General features: G+C 40.0%; 1 protein-coding gene across 5 annotated transcripts in view; it reads left to right on the forward strand.

Moving 5' to 3' along the window:
* Positions 1-27,835, forward strand: part of NOVA1 (NOVA alternative splicing regulator 1) — a 142,790-nt gene that overhangs the window by 33,461 nt on the left and 81,494 nt on the right. The window contains exon 2 of one of the 5 annotated variants that reach the window (XM_053381325.1): positions 23,533-23,617. The exons of the other annotated variants lie outside the window; for them this stretch is intronic. Within the exon in view, the coding sequence (XP_053237300.1) occupies positions 23,599-23,617 (19 nt within the window). The 5' untranslated portion in view covers positions 23,533-23,598. The remainder of the gene's footprint in view (positions 1-23,532; positions 23,618-27,835) is intronic. 5 annotated transcript variants of the gene reach the window in all.

Below are 27,835 nucleotides of genomic sequence, written 5' to 3' on the forward strand. Positions count from 1 at the left end.
CCAATCCTTTTACACCACCTTGAAACTTACTGTTGTTGGAGGTATATAAATATTTTAATAAATGAAATAAAATATTCCAACTCTATAATTCAGTGCTTCTATGTTGCATACCACTTAACACGTTTTTATTGCTCTAATATAGTCTACATCATGGATGGGTACCTCAGGTCACAGGGCCAAATCTGTTCCTTTAGGCATCTCTGGTCTTTGAACCTCTAGTACCCACCCCTTACTGGTCTTGCTTTGAACCCCTAGTCTGCTTTCTTGGCACAGATGTGTCCTTCAACTCTTGCTTGTCTCGGAGGAAAGAGAGGGATATTTGTAGAAAGAGGACAGATTTCCTGTCCAGAAATCTATGTCCCCAGTGTGGAAGGATGTATGGATCTAGAATTGTCCTCCACAGTCACTTATGGACAGACTGTCAAGACCTTGTTCATGGAAGACAATCTTACTCAGCTACAAGTGATTGCCGAATAATAATAATACTGGTACTAAATTGTTTGGAGAAAATGCCTTAAACGACATAGAGACAAGCAAAATATATGATTTGCCCATTAGAGGGATGACAGGAGAGCTAACAGATGTAACTTTCCATACTCTCCCAACCAGTTTTTCATAATTTTTGCTAGCGAGGATGAAAGAGCTTACAAACCTAACAGATCATGGAACAAGTCAAGACTCTCCGGTTCCAGCAAAGCAGCAAGTCTAACAAAACCAAGCCCAACTGCCAACAATAACAGTGATGCCAGACCAATCCCAGTGGGAGGCAGGCTCCAAGCCTTTTACCTTGAATGGACTAGCTCCACCTCCCAACAATTGGGTTTTCAGAACAATTCTCAAGGTTTACAAGATCAAATTCAGCACCAAACCTCCTCCATGCTCCTTACCTTCTGCAACATCAACCAATCCTCTGAAACAAGTTATTGTGGAAGAGGCGGTACTCCCATTTTCTACAATCAGTGGCAATGGAATCAGTCCCTACAGAGGAATGCTTCTTCAGCATCTATTTCATCTTCTTTGTGGTACCTCAAAAAGCCATTCTGGACCTAAAATTTCTGAACCGATAGGTAATCTACAGGAAATTCAAAATGGTAACTCTCTCATCGATTAAAGAAAATGTCAATTCTCAAGATCATCTGATGTCAATAGATCTCCAGGAGGCTTACTTCCATGTTCCAATCCACCCATCTCACCGCAAGTACCTCCATTTTGCCATTGGGAACAACCATTGCCAGTTCTTACCACTCCCATTTTCATTGGCCTCTGCCCCCTGCACATTAATTATGATAATAATTGCCCTGGTAGCATATCTCTGCCTCCAGGGAATACATATTTTTCCATATTTTGGTGAACTGCTGATCCAGGCTTCTTCTACGGAAACAGCTCTCCAGTACCTACCACACCCAGCACCTTCCAAGCCCCCAGGTTCCTGGTAAACTCCGAGACAAGCATGTAAATCCAGCCAAATAGCTAGTCCACCTAGGGGCCCTGCTGGACAGCTCCGGAGGCCTAGGTTCTCTCTAAAATAGATCAGCTCAGAGGTTTGGACCCTTATCAAATCCAAGAAAGCGGATATCATTTTTATGGTGTGGGTTCTAGTTCTTTCCATCTAAGTTATGCACATCAGTCTGTAGACAAAACACCATGCCCATCCTCTTCAGTGAGCTTTATGGCCCTACCAAAAGACATAGCATTGAGCAGACACCTGCACCCCAAACTGCTTCTGCTTCACCTGCACTCCACTGCTTCTGCTGAGCCTTGAGATTGTGGATACCTGCAGAGGGGCGTTCCGTTTTGCGATACCCTAGGAACTGTGAGAACCTCAGATATCAGCCTCATGGGGTGGGAAGCTCACTGTGGAGACCTAAACACCTAAGGCCTATGGTCACCCATGGAAGCATCAGGGAGCATCAGTTGGCCAGAACTTCAAGCAGCTTGCCTAGCTCTACACCACTTTGCTCCTTGACTCCAACTCAGCAATGTCCTAATCTGCACAGATTCAACAAAATACCCTCAAACAGCGAGTGGTGGCTTTCTCTTCCACCCTATCATTACCATCTATTTCCCCTCCTCTCCTCCCACCCACTCTTTATTTATTAGAGGAGCAACTCTAAGTGACCCCCAACCAGGCACAGATTCCCATCTTGGTACATCCCCAAGGTGCTATCAGATTTAAAGAAGCCTCCCTTCAAACCACTAGAACTCAGCATTGTGTCCACAGGCAAACACCTCTGCCTTTCATACCAACCTAGCTTTCTTTCCTAAAGTCACTTTTAGCTTCCACTTGCAGCAAGGACTTGTTTTTCCCTCTTTCTGTCCAGATCTAGTGCATCCACAAGCAAAGGCTTGACATTCCTTGGATGTATGCAGAGTCTTAAAAGTATACATTACTCAGACCAAAGAGCTCGGGTGAACAGAATCCCTCTTTCTGTCCTTCCATCCGTCCTTCTTGGGGAAGAAGGTTACCTCTGCCATCTTACTCATATGGATAAAGGCCTGCATTGCTCTTTCCTATGGAGCTCGGAAGCTCACTATACCTTATCACATCACTGCTCACTCCACCCATTCCACAGCCACCTCTGCCATGTTCTCCACTAACACTCCTTTACCAGAAGCATGCAGAGTGGCTGCCTGGGCCTCCCCCAGTACCTTTACGAAACACTATTGCATAGATGCCTTCACTTCAACAGAAGCTGCCTTTGGTTGGAGGGTCCTATGAAAGGTCCTCCTTCCATAACACCTCAGCTTTCTCCCGCCCTAGATTGGGATAGCTCTGGTATTTCCCAGTCTGCTGAACTTTCATTGCAGGAATGGGAAAAAGTACAACTGTACCTACCTGGATGAAGGGAGAAGTGGTTTAATGGTGCATGGTTTCTGTTTTAAACACTTAAACACAGAGTGGTTTTGACTCCTCAAATCAATTCTGGGCATTTATTGCATTCATACTCTAAAGTCTGTGATTTCACTCTGTTGATAGACAGAAGTTTGATTTGAATAGGTCACAATATGAGTAGGCAGAAATCATTTACCTGTAGTGAATAAAGGGGAATATTTAATGTCAGTTCAACCACAAAGTTCTTATTGCTATGTAAAAGTCCCTAATCAGTATTTGTGCATCAGCAATCAGTAAATGCACCGTTGAACACATTTGTGTTTCTCTTTTAATCATTACAATTTACTGAACTATATAAAGATGTTATTCTCAATTAATACTGTGACACACTCTCTTTTTCTCTAAGGAAGTGTATATGTAACTCAGTACGATGCATAATCTTCTAGCAGCTGGAAATACCTCTTGTATGTGTTGAAAGCAAGTTTAGTTTCATAGCTAGATTTATTTTTTACCATGAGTGCTTAATGTACATGCTGAGTTTATAATTTTAGCAAAGATGTATTAGTTTACAAGATCTCTGGAGGGAAATGATTATATTATCTGTCCAATCACATGTTTTTTCCTAATAATTTTTTCTTTAACTTTTTTACACTATCTACTTTACAGCCCACTGTTAGCTACTTGTTCAGTTGACAAAGGTACAGGATGCTTCCACATAACTTCATGCATGAGGTTCACATGTCTGAATAAGGACACGAATCTGACACTGACATTAGAAGAAGACTAGAAAAGGGCATCTTACTCCCGAGAGGGAGAAGCTGCCACTGCCACTGAGAGAACTGTTTTCACAGCCTCTGTGGTTAGCATAGCATGTTGTAGTAGTAAAACCTTTACAGCTGAAAGGAATATTCTACAGAATCTCTTTCCTCTTGGTACCCCTTGAGTTTGTTTCACACACACCCAGCTTCTACACCATAGTTAGAGAAACTTTGTTATAAAATGTAGCCTAAGCTGATATACCAGATGTAAAATAGGTGTGAAGGGGCAGACAGGCTTTGCCATGGAGAGAAAAATTCCTCCACCCTGTTATAACTGCTTCCTTCCTAGATTCCCATTAAATCTATAATTGTGATTGCTGTAAGTATGATGTTTAGCTTATTTTTATTTGCTGTTTTGTTAATAGTGTTTTATATATTGTTATTGTTTTATTGGTGATTTGTTAATTATTTTATATGATTTATGCTGTATTTGTGATATTCTGGTATATTTTATTCTGTTATTGTTTGTAAGCCTCTTGAAATTCATTTGAATGAAAAGTGACATAGACATAAAATAAATCAAAATCAAATCAAACTTAATTTAAATTTAAAAGGGGATTAGTGGCATTCAGTCTCATGAATTTCTTTTTAAAAACTGAACAAGCATGAGGAATCTGCCTCCTGTAGGGAGAGAAGTTTTGTACCCTTGTTCAAGCATAATTAAATAGGTGTTCTATTTTTTTATTTATCAAATAGTTTCCTTCTGTATCTCCAATATGGAGCACAGGGTGGCTTATGGTAGTATATAAAAACCTTTAATCACTGTAGAAGAACATTGAAACCAACAAATCTGATAAAGTACAGTAAGCAGGAATTCTCTCCAGAACTGTTTGTATGAGAAATATGTAATTAGGAGATAAGGGCAATGCTATTTTTCTGGAAAAAGAGGTGCTGTTGCTTACCATGAACACCTCCCTTGTTCTCTTATAATGGCAATGGCGCCCACCCGAGAGGTGCTGGAACTGAGTTAGTTCTGGCAAGTTCTGCCTGAAAAAAAGCCCTGGATAAAGGTATTTATTTAGAAAACCGTGAAGTACACATTTGTTTGTTCCTGCATAGCAGAATTTCTTTTCATAGATGAACAAATTCTGTCACTGATGTCTTTTTGGGTGTGCAACAGTGCAAATTTTTTATATTCAGCAGAACATTGTCACTATAACAGACAATGTATCTGTTCTTTGCTCGCTGTAGATGAAACTGCTATTTCCTCTGTGTGTAGCTGTGGACTACCTCAGCTACACACAGAGGAAATAGCAGTTTCATCTACAGCGAGCAAAGAACAGATACAGCAATCTTACCCAACCTGACCTCTTTATCACAGTTTGCTCCCACACTTAGACTATGCTTTAGGTACATAAATATATGATGTTTTTTAAATTGGATTTTAATCAGGGTATTTTTTTTAAAAAAATTAAACAGCATAATTTTGTGACTTATTTCTAACAAGCAAAATGAAATATGAATTGAATGTAAGAATACAGCAACCATACAACATGTTAAAAGCAGATATATAATTGTTTAAAACCAAATTATATCTGTCAAATTTATTGAATTAAAGGCAATTTTTCTATTAAAACAGAAACAGAAATGATACCTGTGCAGCAGAGGCTGTAATCTAAACAACAGGAATTAAACTCTATTAAATACTGTGAGAGTTACTTTTGGGTAAGCATGTGTAAGTATTGTGCTGTAAACGTTGTGAATGGTACAGTAAGTCATGCATTATATTACTGTTGGCTTCCTGCTGAGCCCAGAGACTAACCAAGTTCTCAGAGTTATGAAGATTGTAAGAGTGTTCTCAAAAGTTGTGAAGATGCAATACAGGATGACAGCCCATATCATTGCACCATTCCATTGGTGCCACTTCTGGGGGCTTCCCTATTGTCACTGACCCATTATAGGGCCTTCCCAGTAACAGTTCCCTATTTGTTGAATCCCTTCCCTGGTGAGCTGTTTCTTTCTCCGTCATTATTGACTTTCAGAATAAATTTTAAAACATTGCTGTTTTCCCAGGCATTTGATGAATGAATGAGTTCCTGGCAACCCTGAAATCATTGCCAGAGAAAATGTGATCCTTTTTAATGGTACTGTTTTAATGATGTGTTTGCTGCCCTCTGCTCCATTGAGAGCATAGAGAAATATGGATGATGTGGTGCTACAGTTGCTGATGAATTCTTCTGAGCCAGGCTCCGATAAGAACTTTGGAAGCTTGTACATGGCTTCAATTGAGCAGCAAACATTTACAGCTCCCTAATTCTTTTCCGACTCATATCAAAATCTGAACCAGAACCAAAAAAGATTTCCCATTTCTCTTTCTTTAACTCTAAAACCACATGCTGCCACCTCCCCCCTCAAACACTCTTCCCCTCTTATGCAAGGAGCACTGCTGAGAACTACAAGTGAGGCACATGGGGAGAAGAGGGAGATTTCAATTTCCCCCTCCTTCTTCTCCCTGGTGCATTAAGTAGCAGTGGGACTCATGGCTACAGCCCATGGGAGAACTGAACCATGGTTTTCTGAACCATGGGTTTTCAGCACCCTACTAATTGGTGCTCTTGGGAGACCGAGGTGGATGGAATGGCCAAGTCCTTTCTCTTTAGAATAATGCTTGCCAGGGAAGCGGAAAGGGGAAAATAGCTCAGCGTGGCAGAGTTTGCATCTATCCATGTGATACTTCTATCTGTCATTTTCCACAGGTCTCTCTCTCCCCGCCCCCACTACCTGTCACCCTCAGACTTCCCATCCTGGAAAAGGTTGGGATAAGAAGTTCATAGCAGGTGTCCCTTTTAAAACTTACAAGGTAGTAAAAAAGCTGCTTTTAAACCCCCCCTCCCCTTTTCAGGTAATCGCTGCTCCAACTGGGTAGAAATTTTGACTGCTGATGCAGCTGCCACACATATGTTCAAAATGGAGTTTAAAATGATCATGGAGAAGCCATATTCCCCTCTCCGCCCCCACACAATGAACCTGGAAGGGCTGGCACATGTACCATTGATTCCAGGAGCATTTGCGGCCCCATTTTGATCATGTGGATGTGGTGGTGACAGTGACAGTTGGGTGATGATGAAAAATTGAAAAGGCAGAACTTGTAACTAAATAAATTTCTGATGAGAAAAGCTTGTAGCTTCCTTGTTGTTGTTGCTTATGTGGTGGTTGAAAAGAAACAGAAGCATGAAACCACCCTTGAGCAACGTAAAGGCATAGGGTTTCCCTGCTTAGGGGCAGGAGATGAACACTCTGCAAAGCGCTGTAAGTTGCTGAATGCTCTGCAGGCATAGATCCCTTCTGTATGATTACACAGAAACCACAAAACTGTTAAGTTTTCAAAGGCATCCCTGCCTTGAAGTCCCCCCCCCCATCCCCACCTCCTGAGCTTTGGGAAGCTTGTTGCCACCCAAATGCAGTAAAAAACTTTCAGTTGTATTTGGTACAGATAACATGATTGAGTTTTATTTTCCCCAAATACTTTAGGGCTCCAGAGACTTACTTCTATACTGAGACTTTTGGCATTTAATTACGATTCAGCTGTAGAACTAGCATTGTGGTAGCTTTCATATTTTTTAGTCCAGGACTAATAATGTTGAAATAACCAGGATGTTTTAACTGTTTTTTAAAATTTTGTTTCAATATGTAGTTTGTTTGTTTAATTAGAAAGTTTGAGCTCTGCTATGTGCTCAGTTTCACTGCACGTTTCATGGAGATTCATTATTTTGTGTGTTAACCATCACACACACACACACACACACACACAAACACCAGTTCTGAATATTTACAGCCTGATATGATACATGATTAAAATTCTTTATTTAGTGTGGCTTAAATTCAAATAAATGCATATAGGATTGGAACCTTTTCCTTTGGGCATGTACAGAAAGATCTGTGCAGAAATCTCTATTGTTTCTAGCTATATAAAGTATTGCAGTGTTAAAGGCATGCAAGCTGAATGTGTTATGCGCCTAGGTTGTATAAGTGTTCTAGTCACAATCTTTTAGACCTATGTGTCACACAGCATTTTAAAGGGAATTGTGGATTTCAAAATGGAGAATTTTACTTAGATTATTGTACGCTACTATGTTTCATTGCAAACTATTTACTAGATTTAGGAAGTGATTTGGTATCTGCTTGCTTTTAGCTGTGTTAGAAATAATAAACATGAAGCCCCCCCCCCCCCATATTTGTTTCCATATGCTGTGCAAGCAAAGACGGGAAGGTCTAGCCATTTTGCTGAACCTAAGCAGCTTGGGCCATACTCATCATTTGGATGGGAGACCGAAACACCATGTACACTGGCTTGAGTTCCATGACAGAAGAAGGGTGGGATATAAAATATGTTAAATAACAAAAGTTAACAAATAATTGTGATCATAAGCTAAGCCATGGATAGGATACAAGTAGTTTAGTTTGGCTGATTTTGTTTACTTTATGTATGCACATTTAGATAATATTCATTTCCACATCAGTAAATAACTAAAACAGGACAATAAGATTGTTAGGCAGATCAACCCTTGCATGGTATGCTTGGTTTAAATACAAATATTTGAAACACAAACAGCATGTCCAAAATTTATCTTAACTGCTTTGTACCTTAAAACAACAAGCCTGAATTGAGGTTATGAGTTGAAAATAGTGCATTTGGATTTTAAAAATGCTTTTGAAAAGGTGCTTCACAGATGACCATAGAGTAAGCTTACAAAATAAAAAGAGAGGTCCACTTGGGGATCAGGAATTGGTTAAGAAGCAGGAAGCAGAGAGCAGAAATAAACAGACAATTCTCTGAAAAAAGAAGTATATAAAGGGGAGCCTTTGGGGGATGAGGTGTGAGGGTTCAAAGACACTGACACTCAAGCTGTCTTCCCAAAGCCAGGTAACTGAGGCACTGGGCTTTGTAAAAGAAGTGTGGGGGCTCTGGCAGTGTCTTTGAGCTCTCGTGCCTCCTCCCTAAAGCCCACTGCCTTGGTTACCCAATTATGGAAGCCTCCCAGAGCCCTCATGGACTTATTGTCTATAAAAATATACATGACAAATTGGATAGAGAAGTTTTTCTTCCTTTCTCATAATGCTTAGAACAACCAATGATGCTGAATGTTGAAAATTCAGAGGAGATACAATAAAGCATTTCTTCACACACCACATAGTTAAACAATGGACCTTGCTCCCATTGAAGACAGTGATGGCCACCAACTGTGTGGCTTTGAAAGAGGAGTAGACAAATACATGGGTGATAAGGCTGTCAGTGGCTGCTGGTCATGATGGCTCTATTCTTCCTCCATGGTCAGAGGTGGTATGTTTCTGAATACCAGTTGCTAAAAATGGCAGGAGAGGAGTGTGTTCTTGTGCTTAGGTCCTGCTTGTGGGCTTCTCAAAGGCACCTAGTTGGCCACTTTGAAGACAGGATGCTGGACTAGATGCACCATTGGCCTGATCCAGCAGGCTTTTCTTAGGTTTTTAGGATTTGCAAATGAAAGAGGTTCTTTATACATTTATTTTATTTTATTTAATAAGATTTGGGGTTTTGTGTCACCAGTATGCTGATGACATCCAGCCTTTCTCCCTTTCTACCTAAATCCAAGGAAGCTGTCTTGGTTTTAAACTGGTGTCTGTCATCAGTAATTGACTGGGTGAGGGTGAACAAATTGAAACTTAATCCAGACAAGGCAGAGGTGCTTTTGGTTAGTCAGAAGATAGAATAGGGAATAGGGATTCAGCCTCTGCTGGTTGGGGTAGCACTACCCATGAAGGCACAAGTTCGCAGTTTGAATATGCTCCTGTATTCAGTCCTCAGCATGGGTGCTCAGGTTTCTGTGATGACCAGGAGTGCATTTGCAAGCTAGTTTGCCAGCTGTACCCTTTCCTTGAGATGTGCAGTGACATGTGCCTTAGTTACATTCTGTTTGAATTACTGTCACATGCTCTTCATGGGACTGCATTTGAAAAGTGCTCAGAAACTTGATGTGGCTCAAAGAGCTGCAGCCAGATTGCAGACTGGGACTGGTTATTGGGAGCATACAACTTCCTTATTAGAACAGCTTCACTGGCTACTGGTTTGTTTCTGAGCACAATTCAGAGGGCTGGTTATGACCTAGAAAGTCCTGCATACTTAGGTACAAACTATCTGAAAGATGGCATAATCTCATGTGAACCACCTGGCTTTAGAAATGTTAAGGGGAGGCCATTCTCTTGGTCCCACCACCCTCACACACACAGTTAGTGGGGATGTGGGAAATGTCCTCCGCAGTGGCTGTTCCCAGACTTTGGAACTCCCTTCATGGAGAAGCTAAACTGGCTCCCTCTTTGTTCTTCTGCCATCAAGTGAAGACCTTCTTGGTCAAGTTGCTGGGCTGGTGTGGGGGCTTTAGTATCAGGGCTTTTTCTTCAGGTGGAGCTCACCGTACAATGAGATTTTTTGTGTTGGATATATTACCCAAAAGATTCGTTAAAAAATATTCAAACAAAACATCAAGCCAAAAGTAATAATAAAAACAGTCATAAAAAGAGGAAGAATAAAATGGCAAGATAATAACATAATAATCATATTATTAATAGAAAGCTTAAAAAAGAATGAGTGGTGTAAAATATATTCTGGAGTAAAATACACAATTCATATTTGTACCAAACATACCAAATATTCATGAATGTTGCAAAAAACCCCAAACCCCTTATATATAGTGGAAATGTGCCAATCATGAGATAGTTTGGTCCCATAAATCACAATTGGCCCTCAAGCAGAAGCAGATTCGGAGGACTCCGCATCACTACTGATGGCACGTATTTTATGAGTACTTTTTCTGAAATGGCAATGAGCAATAGTTTTTAAACCATAGACCCATAAAATAACAAGATGTGACCTTCCACCCTTGAGAGATCACTAGATGAGCAGTAACCAACAGATACTGAATTAATTTTTGAGAAGTAAGGTTAGCACTGTCACCATCAAAAATGCATAAGAGACATAACTTGGCGTCCAAGGTGACCTGTTTGCCAACTATAATACCAATCTCTATTATAACTTGCTTCCAGAACTTGTGTACATAGTTAAATCACCACCACATATGCCAGAGTATTCCTCTTACCTTACAACCCTACCAGCATAAGGAGGAACAAGGTCTTACAGTGTGAGCTTGTTAGACCAGAGTTTAAAACCAGCAGTGGACCACAGAACTCTCCCTAGTTTTAGCAGACACAGACCGAAAGGGACAAATGGACCAGATCTTAAGCCATTGAGAATCTTTCAGTTAGCCTCTAGGCCTTTCAGCTTTGGCAAGTCATTCATAACTTTATATATGATAACACAAAGATTCCATTTTTAACAGTATTTTGTCTACATACGCTCTTCAGGACGGGGGAAAAAATCTGTTCATCCCTAATTTTACGTTGCATAAAGCAAAATCCGTATATTTGTGTAACTTTTAGATGCCTTTATTATTTGATGACTGCATAAATTACTTGTACTAGTAGGACTTTTTTTTGGAGAAAGACCAGTTTGTTTTTTTAGTTTGCAGATGCTACTGTACTTTCAGCACTTGTACAAAGAAAGTTATAATTATTTGCCAGGTTTATAAAAAGTAATCTGGACATTGTGTTGTTAAAACACCAGTGTTTTTGCCTCAGTGACTTTTAAACATATTGTCTTGGGTTTTTCTTTCTCATTTATTTAGGACTTCTATGAACTTCTGCAAGAATTCTCCATTGCCATTTTCACTAAGTTGCCACAAGTATAGTTATGACAATTTTAATACAGAATATACATACAGAATTTGAGGGAATTGGAGAGACTGTTTCACTTGTTAGTTATTTTCTTTTTGCATTATCTTCTTCTCTGCTTCACTTGCCTTTTTAACTAAGTGTACATATTAAATTTGGTGTGATCATTTTGAGCAGCCATTCTAGGTTTGTAACCTACCAGATGCTACAACTGGGAAAGTTCTCAGCTTTTAACAAGTATCTTCATTTTGTACTTAAACATCATCACCAAAATCTTCATTAATAGTTCCAAAGTGCCAAGGACCCACTGATCCAGTGGACACTGGTATTTTATATTTTTCAGGAGCACATTGGAGCTGACGTGATCCTGCCAACTACTCCTACGTTTTCTGGGACGTTGAAAGAACTATCAACCCTACATATATATATATATACATATATTTTTTAAATCCTATTTTGTTTTTGTGTGCAACCATTATTGAAAACTGTTCTGCAAATCAAGATCAGTGACATTAGTAGCTATTTTATAAGTCACTGTTGAACTGGGAGCCAGGTCGATGATCCGGATGAATATATTTTGATACAAATAGTTTTGTAATTTGTACATAATTTAAACACCGAGTATTTTAAGATATATAATTTCTGCTCCAGGATGAGTTTTAGCAGAAATGAATGTTTAATGTACAATGTTATTTTGAAGGTGATATACTTGTTGCCTACTGAGGGTTGGGGTACAGCTCAGTCCTGAAGTTATGTTACCATTGTGTAATCTAGAAAAATGTAAGATTAATTGAAGCCTCTATTTTCAAGTGGGTTTGTAAAGTTTGGGTTACTTTTCATGGTTATTGTAGATTAACATTGTTCTAAAATGTAGTTTCCCTAGCATTGAAGCACTCTTTGTGTGTGTGTTTTTGCATGTGTGTGTATGTTTGTGTGAAGATGACTAACTTGTCATTAGTAGTATGTTGGCCAGGGCTGAATTGATCTGAATAATGCCAGCTTTACCATAAAGTAAGCAAGCATTTTTGGTTCCTCACATGCACTATTTCTGCCCCCAAACTCTTGATCTAAAAATAATAATTAAAAATTAAAAACTGGGAAGGGGTGCCTTTATTGCTTCAATAGCAGTCTATTGCTTATCCTGAATTCTGAAGTTGTCAGCTCTTCTTTTTGGTTTTCTGGCCCATTATGTCTTAACTAATCAGTATGCTGTCCCATTTGTTCCCAGAGACAGTAGGTCCTCTGAGACTTTACATATCAAATGAATTCAAATAAATGAATATTTGAAAGTATGAGTATTGATATAAGAAACTTTGTGTAATTTCTGAGACTGCAACTTAACCATCAGGACAGATTCTCAAACGGAAGGGTTGCAGGAGTTACAGCATAATCCTGTGCATATCTTCTTAAAAGTAAGTCTCATTGACCTCAGTAGGGTTTACACAAGGAAAATGGTGTAGGATTACAGCCCAAATCTCTTTAATTAGTCATGTCTGCTTTTTAAGTGAAACAGGGCCTACAAAATATCAGCCATCACAGTATATGACTATTGATAATTTGTTTTAAAAAAATGAGCATACTGACTAGTGTTGTTTTACTTTGTCTCATGCTTGTGTATCCATGAATTTACATTGTAACCTCTTTGGGGGCAGGTAAGATCTGTGCTTAGTCTTGTACTGTTCCTTGTTACCAGGATCATTCCTTGTTTTTATCCTAGTAGATCTTACTCTAGTATTGGTAGCAAAAGCATTAATTACTATCTTGTTGTCACTAATTCATCAAAACATTTTTTTCTTTCTATTGTGTAACTTACAAAGAAATACACAGAATTAAATAATATGATTATATAATTCACATTCATTAAACTGTAAAAGCATGATCAGTGTAAATACTGGAATATTCTTAAATGTTTGCTTTTATAATAAAAACTGTTATTTTTTGATTATTTCATTATGATCTGATAAATTAATAGGTTATCTGGCAGAACATTGATATTCAAAATCATTCAGGATTATAACAATTGTCAATTCTTACAACAAACTTCTTTTAACTTTGAAATTCAAAACTTTGAATTTAGATAATGGTATTATATTCAGCCTTTTCTAAGGAGTTCAAGGTGCCATACATGTTTAACCCCCTGCCATCCCTGGTTATTTTTTCCTCACAATTACCCTGTGAGGTAGGTTAGGCTGAGAGAGAGTGGCTGGGTCAAGATCATCCAGTGAGCTTAATTGCTGAGAGGGAATTCGAACCTGGGTCTCCCACTATTAGCCCAGCACTAATTACTACACCCCACCGGCATATACAGACACGCATGAATATATGCTTTATTTCCATACAAAATAATTGGTACACACAGGCAGCATAAGTATGTACAACTGTCAAGTGCACTGTAGCTATACAGCCACCTAAAATCTGCAGTTGATAGTGTCATATGACACTCAGACACCCATGATAGAGCGGGTAGCTGACTACCCATGTGTAAATTTTTGCAGTTGCATTTTTCTAGCAACACATCTAATTAAAAATAAATAAAATTGCTTCATAGACTAGACAGATATTGTACATTTACTGACACTTTTACATGTACTGTGTACTGCATAGTATTGTGTATACAATCATTTACTTGGCCAGCTTTTAGCCCAGGTGTTTGAGGGTAATACCATTTAAAAATATGATTAGCACCAATATTGTTATCACTGTGATAGGTTATTTGATTGCATGGGCATTTCAAGTGTTTTAGATCCCCTTTGGATCCCTTCCAGTCGGGATTCAGGCCTCATCATGGGACTGAAACTGCCTTGGTCGCACTGGTTGATGATCTCCAGCGGGCTAGGGACAAAAGTGAGAGCTGTTTCCTAGTTCTGCTGGATCTTTCAGTGGCGTTTGATACCATCAACCATAACATCCTTCTGGACCGTCTTGAGGGGCTGGGAGCTGGGGCCCTGTCATACAGTGGTTCCACTCCTTCCTCCTGGGCCGTGTTCAGAAAGTGGTGGTAGGGGATGAGTGTTCAGACCCCTAGGCTCTCACTTGTGGGGTGCCTCAGGGTTCTGTCCTCTCCCCCATGCTTTTCAACATTTATATGCAGGCACTGGGAGAGATCATCAGGAGATTTGGGCTGGGTGTTCATCAGTATGCGGATGATACCCAGCTCTACCTCTCTTTTAAATCAGAACCAGTGAAGGCGGTGAAGGTCCTGTGTGAGTGTCTGGAGGTGGTTGGAGGATGGATGGCGGCTAACAGATTGAGGTTGAATCCTGACAAGACAGAAGTACTGTTTTTGGGGGACAGGAGGCGGGCAGGTGTGGAGGATTCCCTGGTCCTGAATGGGGTAACTGTGCCCCTGAAGGACCAGGTGCGCAGCCTGGGAGTCATTTTGGACTCACAGCTGTCCATGGAGGCACAGGTCAAATCTGTATCCAGGGCAGCTGTTTACCAGCTCCATCTGGTACGTAGGCTGAGACTCTATCTGCCTGCAGACTGTCTCGCCAGAGTGGTGCATGCTCTGGTTATCTCCCGCTTGGACTACTACAATGTGCTCTACGTGGGGCTACCTTTGAAGGTGACTCGGAAACTACAACTAATCCAGAATGCGGCAGCTAGACTGGTGACTGGGAGCGGCCGCCGAGACCATATAACACCGGTCTTGAAAGACCTACATTGGCTCCCAGTACGTTTCCGAGCACAATTCAAAGTGTTGGTGCTGACCTTTAAAGCCCTAAACGGCCTCGGTCCAGTATATCTGAAGGAGCATCTCCTCCCCCATCGTTCTGCCCGGACACTGAGGTCCAGCTCCGAGGGCCTTCTGGCGGTTCCCTCACTGCGAGAGGCCAAGTTACAGGGAACCAGGCAGAGGGCCTTCTCGGTAGTGGCGCCCGCCCTGTGGAACGCCCTCCCATCAGATGTCAAAGCGATAAACAACTACCTGACATTCAGAAGACATCTGAAGGCAGCCCTGTTCTGGGAAGTTTTTAATATATGACATTTTAGTGTATTTTTCATCTTTGTTGGAAGCCGCCCAGAGTGGCTGGGGAAACCCAGCCAGATGGGCGGGGTACAAATAAATAATAATAATAATAATAATAATAATAATAATAATAATTATTATTATTATTTAGTTTATTGGTGTTTGATCTGTAGATTTAGCTGCTTCTATTATTTGAAGTATTTTAATACTTTTTTCTTATGTATGATATAATTTCGTGTTTTGTACCCTGCTGTGGTACCTACTCAGGCCCAGGGTCTTAAGAATATTTTAAATACTATACACGCACACACACAGAGGGAGAGAGACATATATACAAATATTAATTAATTAATTAACTAACTAATTATAAAGTGTGAAAAATCTCAAAGTTTTGGTTGATTTCTCCAAATACAAACTCTTAGACATGATCCTGAACAAGATGTTATAACTAAAGGAAGGAGTTCGGAGGCTATATGTTTATGTGTCTTAAATGTAGCCAAACAACACACCAAGAGCTGTCTGATACACAGTGCTGCAGAGTTACACTTCTGTTGTAGACATTACAAATTAACAGGACCAGTCTGAAAGAACAAATTTACAGTCCAGGTTTTTGTGAGACTGTCCAAGTGACTGTGTTTGCATTTCAAGGGTACGTTCAAAGTGTTATCTGGGTTTTTTTTCTTTTGAGGGATTCACATAAAAGTAATCTTGAAAAAATACACCACCTAGTATGATGCAAACATTAGAGCACTGAAAAACATGTTATTGTTATTAAATGTTTTTATTTGAGATTTTGATTTGTTGGCAAGCATGTCTATTAAGGACTATTAGCTTTGATTTCATTATACTGGTTATCAGTGCCTTATTTAATTATGTAATTTAGTTACTTTGACAGCTGTCTATTCATCTGTTGGGGATTCTGTATGACTCAAGGAATTGTTCTCACAAAATAAGCACAATGAAGGTACCTGTGTATGAATGTGTTCCCATATAAACCATGAGCATCACATTCTGAATGGTTGCATTTGAATTGTATCGCTTTTTAAGAGGGCAATTTTCATGGGTTTCATGGAGAACTTGCACAGCTTTGTTTCCTGAGCTAACACTGGGTATATTTTACTGAACTAAAACTGTCACCATCTTAAACAAATATAAAAAGAGGGTGCACACAAACAAAAAAATAAAGAAATAAGGGAGGAATAGCCAAACAACAATTTTGCAGCCTCTCATTAGAAGTGCATAGAGGGCTAAAATGTGGTGAGATGATGCTGGGTTTTTTGGCTTCTCCTAGTACTCATAGTAACAGTTGGCAAGCTCTTATTACATTAATTCTGCACAGAAACTGACTAGGTTTTACTCATGAGATAAATATTTTAACAGCACAGTATGTATCTAATTTCCACAAAGGCATTGTGGTTATTAAAAATATGCAATATGCATGACATAGTAACACCACAAATCCTGTTTTGTTTAAAAGTTTAATAGGTCTGTTTAACTCTGTGACCTAGTAACACATTCAAGTTTACACTGTGTATGCAGAATCCTGCAAGAGATGGAAATATCTTGTTTTAAGAGTTGGTAAATGTGTACACTTCATGTTTAGACTAAACAAAATGGCTGGTAGTCAGCTAAGTTTTACGCAGGGTAGATCCACTAAATTAATGGCTTAGTCATGTACATTTTTTTCAATGAGCTTACTCTTAGGAAAAACTTGCCTACAATAAGGTGGAAAATGTTTTTCCTTTCATAAGAGGAATACATAAAATAATTAAGTTGCTTCCATTGAATGTGATTGTCTTGGGGAAGCCTGTTTCACAAATATAATGGTGCTGATCATTATGCAAGATTTTGTGCATCAGTTCGCAGAACTTCATGGGGACGGATAAGTTCATTTTCTTTCAGTTTTCCAGTCTAAAATTATGTTCTCTTCATTTCCCCATGAGTTTGATTTTTTTTAAGTCCTCATGAAAAATCACCAGGATTTTAGTGTGATTTATCTTAATATACTCATTTTTGAATGCGATTTTGCCGAATATACAAATTTTTGCAAATCAATTTCCCCTAGTATAATGATTTTTATCTGTTATTTTCGATAATGCAGTTCCTGTTTAATGCACACATTACGCTAGAAAATGGCTTTTTGTACACATTACTTGGCTGGAGAACTACCTTGCAAAATTCAGAGATGTTTGGATTTCGAAGGATGGCTGTGTTTCAGATTGTGTAGTGTTTGGGAAAGTGTGAACTGAGTGGGTTCACCTTTAAATGCAAATTGAACTGAATTTCCTCCCCATCCCTACACCCATGGTGTATCAAGGAAGGAACAAAGTATGTGATTTTGGTGTACTCATAGTAAATCAGGAATTATGTTCTGCCATGACATGTAAACTGGATCTGTGTTTGCTTGGTGCATACCGGACTTCACTAAGTACTCTATGTAGCTAGCTATAGCAACTGTGGCAATATATAGCAGTTGTTCCTCCGGTAGGAACCTCTGCTGGATTTCAGTTCATTCAGTAAACAGAAAGACAAGGGCAAGTCTGAATTCGGCCCAATATGTTTTCATGTTCACGAAAACCTTTCAATTTTACTTCAGTGTAGGTAGGTAAGTTTCTGTCATGCAGGCTCAAAAACGTATGGCATTTATAGCTTGGAGAGCAAGAGATAATATTTTTTATGCTGCTTACTGTCCACTTCTGCTGGGCCTTCTGGTGGTTCCCTCATTGCGAGAGGTGAAGTTACAGGGAACCAGTCTTTTCAGTAGCCGGGCCTGCCCTGTGGATGTCCTCCCAGTAGATGTCAAACAGATAAACAGTTATGTGCTTTTAAAAAGACATCTGAAGGCAGCACTGTTCAATGTTGTATTGTGTTTTTCCTATTTATGTTGAGAGCCTCTCAGAGTGGCTGGGGCAACCTGTCAGATGGGTGGCATATAAATTTATTATTATTATCATCAGTAGTAGTATTGATAGTAGTATTAGTGTTATTACTTCAGAGCAATCTTATTTTGGGGTTCTATTTTGTTGGATACTCCCTTTGTGCTCTTTGGTTCTCATGGCAGCTGCAGCCTTTCTCAGGGTTCATTGTATGTTTATAGGTATAATCAGTATTGTTAAACCTGCTGATGACACAATACTGGAAAGTCTGATTTTTTTCCTCCAAATGAGCACATTATGCCCAATGTTCCTACAGTATTCGACCAATTCAGATATAAATACCAGAAAACAAACTAGCTCCTAACAGCATACAGTTTTCTCATTTGAGATGGGCAATTAATATAGTATAGGCTTTGTTCTGTATTCATCACAACATTTTATTTTGTTTGTAGCTCTCACTAGTTCCTTTTAGTTTTGTTTATATTTTTTTACACTTTTTGATATTTTTTCTCCCATACACCTAGTATTTGTCAAAACATTTTCAACTCCTGAGAGCTCATTTTGTAGAATTTGGTACAAACAAATGCTGTAACTTGTTAGGATTAGTACAAAGGTCTGTGTTTCTGTAGTGTTGCCTTTAGCAAGTTTAAAGCCTTGAAGTGGAGCATAATTATTCTGCCTTAAAAGATCAGTTAATGCAGTGTTGGCTAAACTTGGGTCTCCTGTTGTTTTTGGACTACAACTCCCATCATCCCTAGCTAACAGGACCAGTGTCAGGGATGATGGTAGTTGTAGTCCCAAAACCACTGGAGACCCAAGTTTGGCCAACACTGAGTTAATGTCAAGTATGGGGAATCTTTTTCAAGCCCGAGTCCTGCATTCCCTCATGGCCAGCTTTCTGGTGTGCTATGCCAGCAGTGGACAGGGCCAAAAGGACACAGGAAAAACAGAAGCCAAACTTGCAAGGGCCATAGGCCTTCTAGTGCTTCTAGTGCAATTACTCCTTAAAAATTTCTTATTAGAATCAATTGCAGCATGGGGATGTTTTCCAGTGGGGAAGGGACTAATATATGATAAAGGAAGAACTAACCTGTATATATGGGATGCTGGTGGCGCTGTGGGTCCTAGGACTTGCCGATCAGAAGGTCGGCGGTTCGAATCCCCATGCCAAGGGTGAGCTCCCATTGCTCAGTCCCTGCTCCTGCCAACCTAGCAGTTCGAAAGCACGTCAAAGTGCAAGTAGATAAATAGGTACCGCTCCAGCGGGAAGGTAAACGGCGTTTCCGTGCGCTGCTCTGGTTCGCCAGAAGTGGCTTAGTCATCCTGGCCACATGACCTGGAAGCTGTACACTGGCTCCCTCAGCCAATAAAGCGAGATGAGCACCACAACCCCAGAGTTAGTCACGACTGCACATAATGGTCAGGGGTCCCTTTACCTTTAACTTGTATATCCTCACCTGCAACCTCCTCCAAACTCGCCTTGTTCAACTATTAGCAGCTGAAAACCTACTTTTCAATAGGATACTTTTTTCAAATCTTATTGGTCTGCTGGAAAGGGGAGAGGGGCAACAAATGGAGCTGGGAAGATGGACAAGCCCCACAGGCTTCATTTTCCTGCCGTTCCAAAGGTTTCCTACCCTTGCTTTATGCACTCAAAATTTAATCTCTAAAGAACAATTTGGCTTGTAACAAATTACTACCATATATTGTTACTGTGCCAGTTTTGGTATGCGTATTCTTTTCTGAGTCTCTGTTTTTAAATTTGTGTCCCTAAAACCATATTTTCGTTTTCAAGATGTAAGTTTGTAGGGGCTAGATGTTAGGAAAGTAGTTTTAAAGGAGTTTCAGTTTTAAAGTTACAGTGACAGAATTTGCAGGAATCTGTCTGTAGTGCCATCTTCAGATTGGCCCCATTCTTTCACTGTAGCCTATAATATCATTGCACACACAAGGGAGTTTATTTTTAAACAAGGACTACAATTTAGTCCAATACATATACATATTCATTAAGTTTGATCAATCTAATCACCTATGTCCTTGAAAATGTTCTCCAGGGGAAAAATTGGCATAATCCAGTTATTAAAAGCTGTAGTGCACTAAAAAAAGAATATATAATTTATGTTGAACAGTTTTACAATGTGCAAAAATGCTCTCTGAACCTGAAAATAAATTTCCTAGTATAATTTAAAGGTTAAATAAGCTTTGGAGAAGTATTAAAGAACCAGTTAAAGAAGAAATTAATGGCTGACTGTTGAGGGATAAGCAACTCCATATAAGAAACAAGGAGGATTATGACATGTACAGCATAAAATGCGCTGAGCAAGTTGGATTTCATAGACTGGTTGGATGAGAGATGGTGAACTGCTGTGGTGGCAGAGCATGGTTGAGTATAGGATGAGCAGCTAAAACGATGTACATTTGCATATATTGTGTGTATCCTAATGGAAATGCTCTCATAACCTCTTTGGACTCTGTTTGGGAATGCATTACTAAATAAAGTATTGACCAATTGGGAATTTCGTGTGAAGCCTCAAGAAGAATTGCCACCACTTATATCACAACATCACTGCCACATCTAAAAAATGAAAGAACGGGCAACAAAATGGTGCAAATGAGGAATAAAGTAATAAAATAAAGTTTGAAACATAGATAGTGATGATTAAATAGGTTTCAGACACCTCATTTTTCAGGAAAATTTGCAATAGAATATTCATAAACAGACTCCAGGGGAAAGTCCACCAAATCAGTTGCAGACACAAAAGCCAGGTTTCAACCTCCTTCTCCCAGTCAAATTGTGTAAATGTGTGCAAGACACTCACCCAGCAGAAAATGGATGCAGTACAGAAAATGTCAGCCAGTCAACAAAGCTACAAACAGAACTTTTCAGAAAAAGAACCCCCAAGTTAACACAACAAAGCAGGGAAAGCTGCATGGTAAATAATATGCAGGGAGATTATTTATTTTATTTTATTTTATTTTTAATATAGGAACTACACCAAGCCAGATTACCATACATGTCTGCGTGCACCAAAGGGTTTTCTGTACCTGTTATTGCTGCTTCTGTAAGTGGGAGGCTTCCACCCGAAATGAAATATGTCTAATTGCCCTGCTGGATATACACCTACTACTTTCAGCATAGCAGTAGATGAACAAGGACTGATACAACACTAGGAATGGACTGAGCAACCTAATTCTGTCCCATTTCAGTTTTGCTGGTGCTCAGTTATATGTCTGGTCTGAACTGCTTTGTGCTTATTTTTTTTTAAGGACATTTTTTTAAATTGTATCCAGTTTAAATGATTTTCAATAAATTCTTCCATATTCTTTGTGTACACCAGATATTTTGTTTGCACACCAAAACTACATAGCACTATCTGATAAAGTGCATTATTTGCAAAAAAGCAGATGAATCTAATCCCCCCCCCTTGCTCGTTGTCCTCCTGTATTGCTTCTTTCCTTGCAGGGTGGAGACTACTATCCTCCAGATGAATCACCACCACTTGCTTGCTTGCTTGCTCCATTTCCTCTCTAGATGAGGAATTAGGATACAATGGTGACATAACAGGAAAAAAGCCTTTGGTTTAGGGTCTGAGCATACTATATAACCGGGGTAGACATTTCTACATGGCCCTTAGAATTTCCCTTAGGCCATATGCCTTACTGCCCTGTTTCACGTCCTGAGTCTTCTTGCCCAGCTAGGTTATGTCCTTGAACTCTGATAATACCTCTTGCTTCTCAGGGTGGAGGCTAGAAAGGTGAAGAACAGACCTCCAGAACGAATTAAGTTCTTAACCCGAGGTACCACTGTAATATAACTATCTATCTAGCAACATGATATCTTACTTATCCTAGTCTTTCCGTAGGAAAGACCATGATCTGTGTAGTTTGAATATATAGCCCTACGGAGACATTATGCTCTTTTTGGTAGCCCAGATTTAACCAAGTAGTGCTCCAGTCGTTGGATTTCTCTCAGTAAGTGTTCCTGAAGCCAATGAATTAGTTCTTTCTAGTGTGATCTAGTGTGCCTGGTAGAATACAGATCTCAGCCCAAAAGCAACAGTATCAGCTGACACAGTTGTTGATAATGCATGGTTAAGCAGTGCAAAGGCTGGACTACTTGCAATCATGACTTTCACAGTATCTGGCTATCCAGACCAAGCTGTAAGTCCCCCATATTAGTTCTCTATGTAGTTTAATAACAGAAAAAGTCTGGAATAAACTTTGCAGTACATGAGGAAAGTCCAAGGAGGAAGATTATAAATTTATGGGGGGGGGGATGCTTGTAAAAGTATGTCACAAGTCAGATTTCAGTCCAGCTGGCTGTGTGCCTCAGAAAGAACTGTTTCTGTAAAATTGCATTCTGCCAAGTTGAGCATCAGGTCTGCTTCACTGATATGATGTTAGACAGATTAGGCAGATTGCAGATTACTTTCATATTCTTAAGGAGTATTTTCACATAGGATAACATCATCCAAATAATATTGGACTCAATTTTGGCCCTTTAAGATTAAAGAGAGCATCTTTTGAAAATGGCTGCTAATGCAAGTTCAGGTGTAACATAATTAAAATAGTCTATCATGTGTAATAAATTGCTATAGTGCAATCTGTAAATTTAACAGCCAGGAAATGGCCAAATAAAAAAATCAGTTTTTAATAGGCATCTAAAATGCACCAACGTTTATGCCTCTTGGGTTGCACAGGGTGAGTGAGGATATTCCAGAGGACAAATGCCACTATGAAAAAGTTGTCACTAGATGGCAATCTGCCAGCCATGGCGCAACCAGCTGGACTGACTCCAATGATTGCCTGTATAAAGGAAGGGAGTCCGCCAGGTATTCTGGTCCCAAGTTGTTCAGGGATTTATAGGCTAATAGCATGGTTTGGGAGCAAATAGGCAGCCAGTGCTATTGGTTTTTTTTTTCTATTTGCAAAGGTGCATTATTTATTTATTTCATTCATGAGTCACTTCCCAAGAGGCATCCCAAAGCACTTTACAAAAGGTGTATTGCATGTATAGCTAGGTACCCTGCTCAGCACCCTAACTGTTGCATTCTCCACTAGCTGCAGCTTCCAAGCTAAGACCAAGGGTAGCCCCACATAAACCTTATCACAGTAATCTAATTATGAGGTTACAAGTACAGTGGTACCTCGGGTTACATATGCTTCAGGTTACATACGCTTCAGGTTACAGACTCCGCTAAACTTGTGGTTAAACTGAAATGACAGTGGGAAGCTTCTGATCTCCTTATGGCTTCTTTGGAGGAGGACAAGGTTGAGGGGAGGACATGAAGCTGTGGCTTATATTTGTAACACAGATTTATTCCTGCATTGCAGGGGGTTGGACTAGATGACCCTTGGGATCCCTTCCAAATCTACAGTTCTGTGATACTAGATGGGGATATGCACTCTGCAAGGCAAGGTTAGAAATCATGATTTCTCCAGAGTGCTAAATATTTTTTCTTTTTCTGGCAGCAAATGGTTGTCAGACACTGTGGTTTTCTTAACTCTACAATTAGCTAGATGCCTCCATCCTTCATCTCTACCATAAAAGGTAACGTTCTTTGAGATGAGTGAATTTTTGCACTTGTTTCTTAGGCTTTTCTGATACAGCATCTCTGATCTGCCAATATTAAGTGCCATAGATTGTCTTGCAGGTGTCACAGCACACCACATTTTGTCTTTGTGAACAACCTCATGTACATAGTCAAATTTATCCTTAACATTGTTCCAGGTTGAGATTGGGTTTGTAAGATTTGAGGGCTACCCCTTCCCCACCAGCCTTCAAAGTTCCCAAAAGCACTTCCCATCACTTACCACTTCCCTCTTCAATTTAATGCAGCAACCTTTTGGAAACCTACATTTCCCATGGTCCAGTGGCCTTTTGCTGTCCATTTTTTGCTGTTCAGTACATTTTTAACCAGAGTGGCAGGGCAGTTGAGAAAAAACATTTCCTGTTTACTGCTGCTTGACAGATAATTAAAGGGGAATGGGTATATGTTTTTCAGCAGTGTAGGATGGTTGTGTGTGGGACTGTGAAACGAGCAAGAGTGAGTGGGGGAGGTAATACTTCTCTAGTTTGGATTTTCATATAAAGCTGCAAAAAACTTCAGGACTTACTAAGGGCTAAATCTTTACAACACCTTTTAAGTTAATTAACAAGCCTCAGCTCAGAGAACTTTGCTGCAACACTAACTGTTCATGGACACTGTAGAATTCTGTAGAATACGCAGAAATGTAGAATACACCACATGCACCCAAAGTCACCTGTTCGATATTTGGTTTGGTAATGCATGTACATTGAATCAGGTAGTGTAGAGGCTGCTGATCCAACATCCAGCATTAGTTTAATAAGCTAAGACTTTCTGGACACTGCTGCATGCATGTGTGTGTTTGTGTGTTCATTTTCCTATATATGTAGAACTGATTATATCTGTACTTGGAACAATACCAACTTCCACTTGAATTACGTGCAATTGTTGGTTGAGTAGATGGTTCTTCATACCTTAGAAAAGTGGACAAACTTTTAATAGTGATTTCACCAAGCTGTCTTTGCAAGATATCTTGTGTAGTTTCCAAGATGTTACATAGAATCACAATAAAATGCCTATTATTCCTGAGGTTTTAATTTGCTGGGACTGGAGTTTTTCCCTTGCTTTCTCACTAAAAACTAGTTATCTCTCATCATCTTTGGAGCTAACCGCAGAGGGAACCCCCCTTGCATCCTTTATCCAAGCTCATTATTTTGGTTTCTGCCAGAGTGCTCTCAGTTTGGGGTTGCAATGATGATGGTTTCCCTCAGTCTGATCCTGGAAACAAGCATTCTCTTATGCGAGGCATATTTATTTTCTCAAAAATGTGATATCTAATAACGTGCTCTGCATATTTCCAAAGTCAGATGGATAACCAGAGCGCAATAACTTATATTGTTGGTTCCTCTGGTTTCTGTTCACATTGGCAAAATTTATAATGATTAGTTGCTATATTAGTTGCTCTTAGTTGGAATCTACCCACATATAAAAAACACTGTGAAAATGCTTTTTTGTTATATATGGAATTCACAGAAGAGAAAGTGTGCACCACTCCTGGAATCCAACCCCTCAAATTAGACATTGTGAAATATTCTAGTAACATTTGTTCTTGCACACTTCCTATGGTTTGTTTTTTTTTAAAAAAAGTTGTGACACATGGGTACAGAAATACTTGTACACATTCTCTGAGTAGAAAAAAGCAGGGAAGGAGTGATGGAAGGGAGTGACAAAAAAGGTCCTATGTGTATATTTTGTCAGGTTCTGTCCACTGGTGTGAATACCAAGCGGAAGAATAGTAATGGCTATGACTGTTCCAATTCATACATGTGAACCCTAGTGCGCCAACTGCGCATACATAAAAATTAGATCTGAATGGCTAATTAGTATGGCAACTCCTCACTTTTGGCACAAATAAATACTTCAGTGCAGGGACTGCACTGTCATATTGTTATTATTGTTATTATTAGTTTTTATGTTGTTACATTGTTATTCAAACCTCTCATATTAATGCATTTTGTATTATAGAAGCCACCTTGTGAGGACTATGCCCTTAAAAGGCAGCTTAAAAATCTATATATAAATCAGTAAACAAGCTGTGCATGTTTTCTTAGACCAGAGACTTGTTTTCAAGCAGATAATTGTCAGACATTCAAATATGTGCACTATAAGCCATTAGATACTCATAGACCTTTCTTTATAGCAAGGGTTGGGAAACTGAACTCCTTTCATCTCTAACCATCGGCCATAGTTGAAGGGAGCTGGAGGCTAACAAGATTTGAAGGGTCACAATCTCCCCACTTCCGTGTGTTTCATTCATTTGCCACAAATGAAATTGTCAGCAAGGCAATGGAGGAATTTGTCAGACCTTACACTTGGCAGAATTTGAGTCTCAACAGATGTTGGAGAAATTGGAGTCCTCCATGATTACTATTTTTCTCCTTTTTGAATGTTTGGTACTCTGCTCTAGTAAAGCTATTACCGTATTTTTCGCCCTATAGGACGCACTTTTTCCCCTCCAAAAATGAAGGGGAAATGTGTGTGCGTCCTATGGGGCGAATGCAGGCTTTCGCTGAAGCCTGGAGAGCGAGAGGGGTCGGTGGGCACCGACCCCTCTCGCTCTCCAGGCTTCGCGGACCTCTCCGCAAGCAGCGGGAGCACTCCCGCTGCTTGCGGAGAGTTGCCAGCATGCGGAAGCTTGCGCGCGCTGAGCTCAGCGCGCCCAGGCTTCGCGGACCTCTCTGCAAGCAGCGGGAGCGCTCCCGCTGCTTGCGGAGAGTTGCCAGCATGCCAAAGCCTGCGGGCGCTGAGATCAGTGCGCCCAGGCTTCGCGGACCTCTCTGCAAGCAGCGGGAGCGCTCCCGCTGCTTGCGGAGAGTTGCCAGCATGCCGAAGCCTGCGCGCGCTGAGATCAGCACGTCCAGGCTTCGCGGACCTCTCAGCAAGCAGCGGGAGCCAGCGCTAGGCTCCCACGGCTTGCAGAGAGCTGCCTGTTTGGGGGCTGGGGTCAGGGGAAGCTCGGGCCTCCCCCGCCCCAGCCCCGCGCCTGGGGGGAAATAATTTTTTTCCCTTTATTTCCCCCAAAAAAGCTAGGTGCGCCTTATGGGACGGTGCGTCCTATAGGGTGAAAAATACGGTAATCTGCTCTAGTTCTTTGCTATTTTGTTTAGAGGGCTCTTCACACTCTACCTTGGATTTCACCTTCCTTAAAAATTAAAAGCAATCCATTAATGTTATTACATCACTAGCTAGCCCTTTGCTGATTATTAATGTTATACAGCATTAGTCCCATGACTTAAATCCCATGTCTGTAAATCTATTTCTTCCAACCATCTACTTCCTTAAAAAAATAAATAAATTACAAGCTCATAAAACTGCCTCTGTCTTCTTATTCCCAACTGCTAACTTCTCAGAGTCTTTGGTGAGGAACTGCTGCATTTTTAGAAATAGTCTTTTCTGCCCTTAATAAGATTAAGTAATGTTTGCTGTGAGATTATTCTGCTTACAGGAAACAAGAAGTGAAGGGCAGAAGGTGTTGTATGCATCTTAGAGTGATTTGCTGAGCAATACAGCAGTTGTTTTGCAGGTTATGATTATCAAGTTTAATTTGGACTTTACTTTTTGACTAGTTGCTTGAGACAACATTCCCAGAAGGTGGAAGAACCAACAAGGGGATCATCTATTTTGGACCTGGTCCTCACCAATAGGGAGGAACTGATTGTTGAAGTAGAAGTACTCTGAAACTTGGGAGGAAGTGATCATGTTCTCCTGGGTTTCAGGATACAGAGGCAAGGGAAAACTGAGTGTAGTCGAACACACACTCTGGACTTACAGAAGGCCAATTTCGAAAAGCTGAAGGAGCTACTGGGTGTGAACCCATTGTCAGAAATCCTCAAGAAGGATGCAAGTTTTTAAAAGGAGAAATATTGAAGACTCAAATGCAGACAATACCACCAAGAAAGAAAAGTGGGAGGCATCTAAGCAAACTGGTGTGGCTGCATAAGGAGCTTACAGATGAACTGAGAGTTAAGAAGGGCATGTATGAGAAATGGAAGAAAGGGGAAATCACAAAGGAGGAGTATGCACGAGTAGCCAACAGTTGCAGAGGGGAA

Source organism: Podarcis raffonei, chromosome 1, assembly GCF_027172205.1.
Source record: "Podarcis raffonei isolate rPodRaf1 chromosome 1, rPodRaf1.pri, whole genome shotgun sequence".
Taxonomy (NCBI): domain Eukaryota; kingdom Metazoa; phylum Chordata; class Lepidosauria; order Squamata; family Lacertidae; genus Podarcis; species Podarcis raffonei.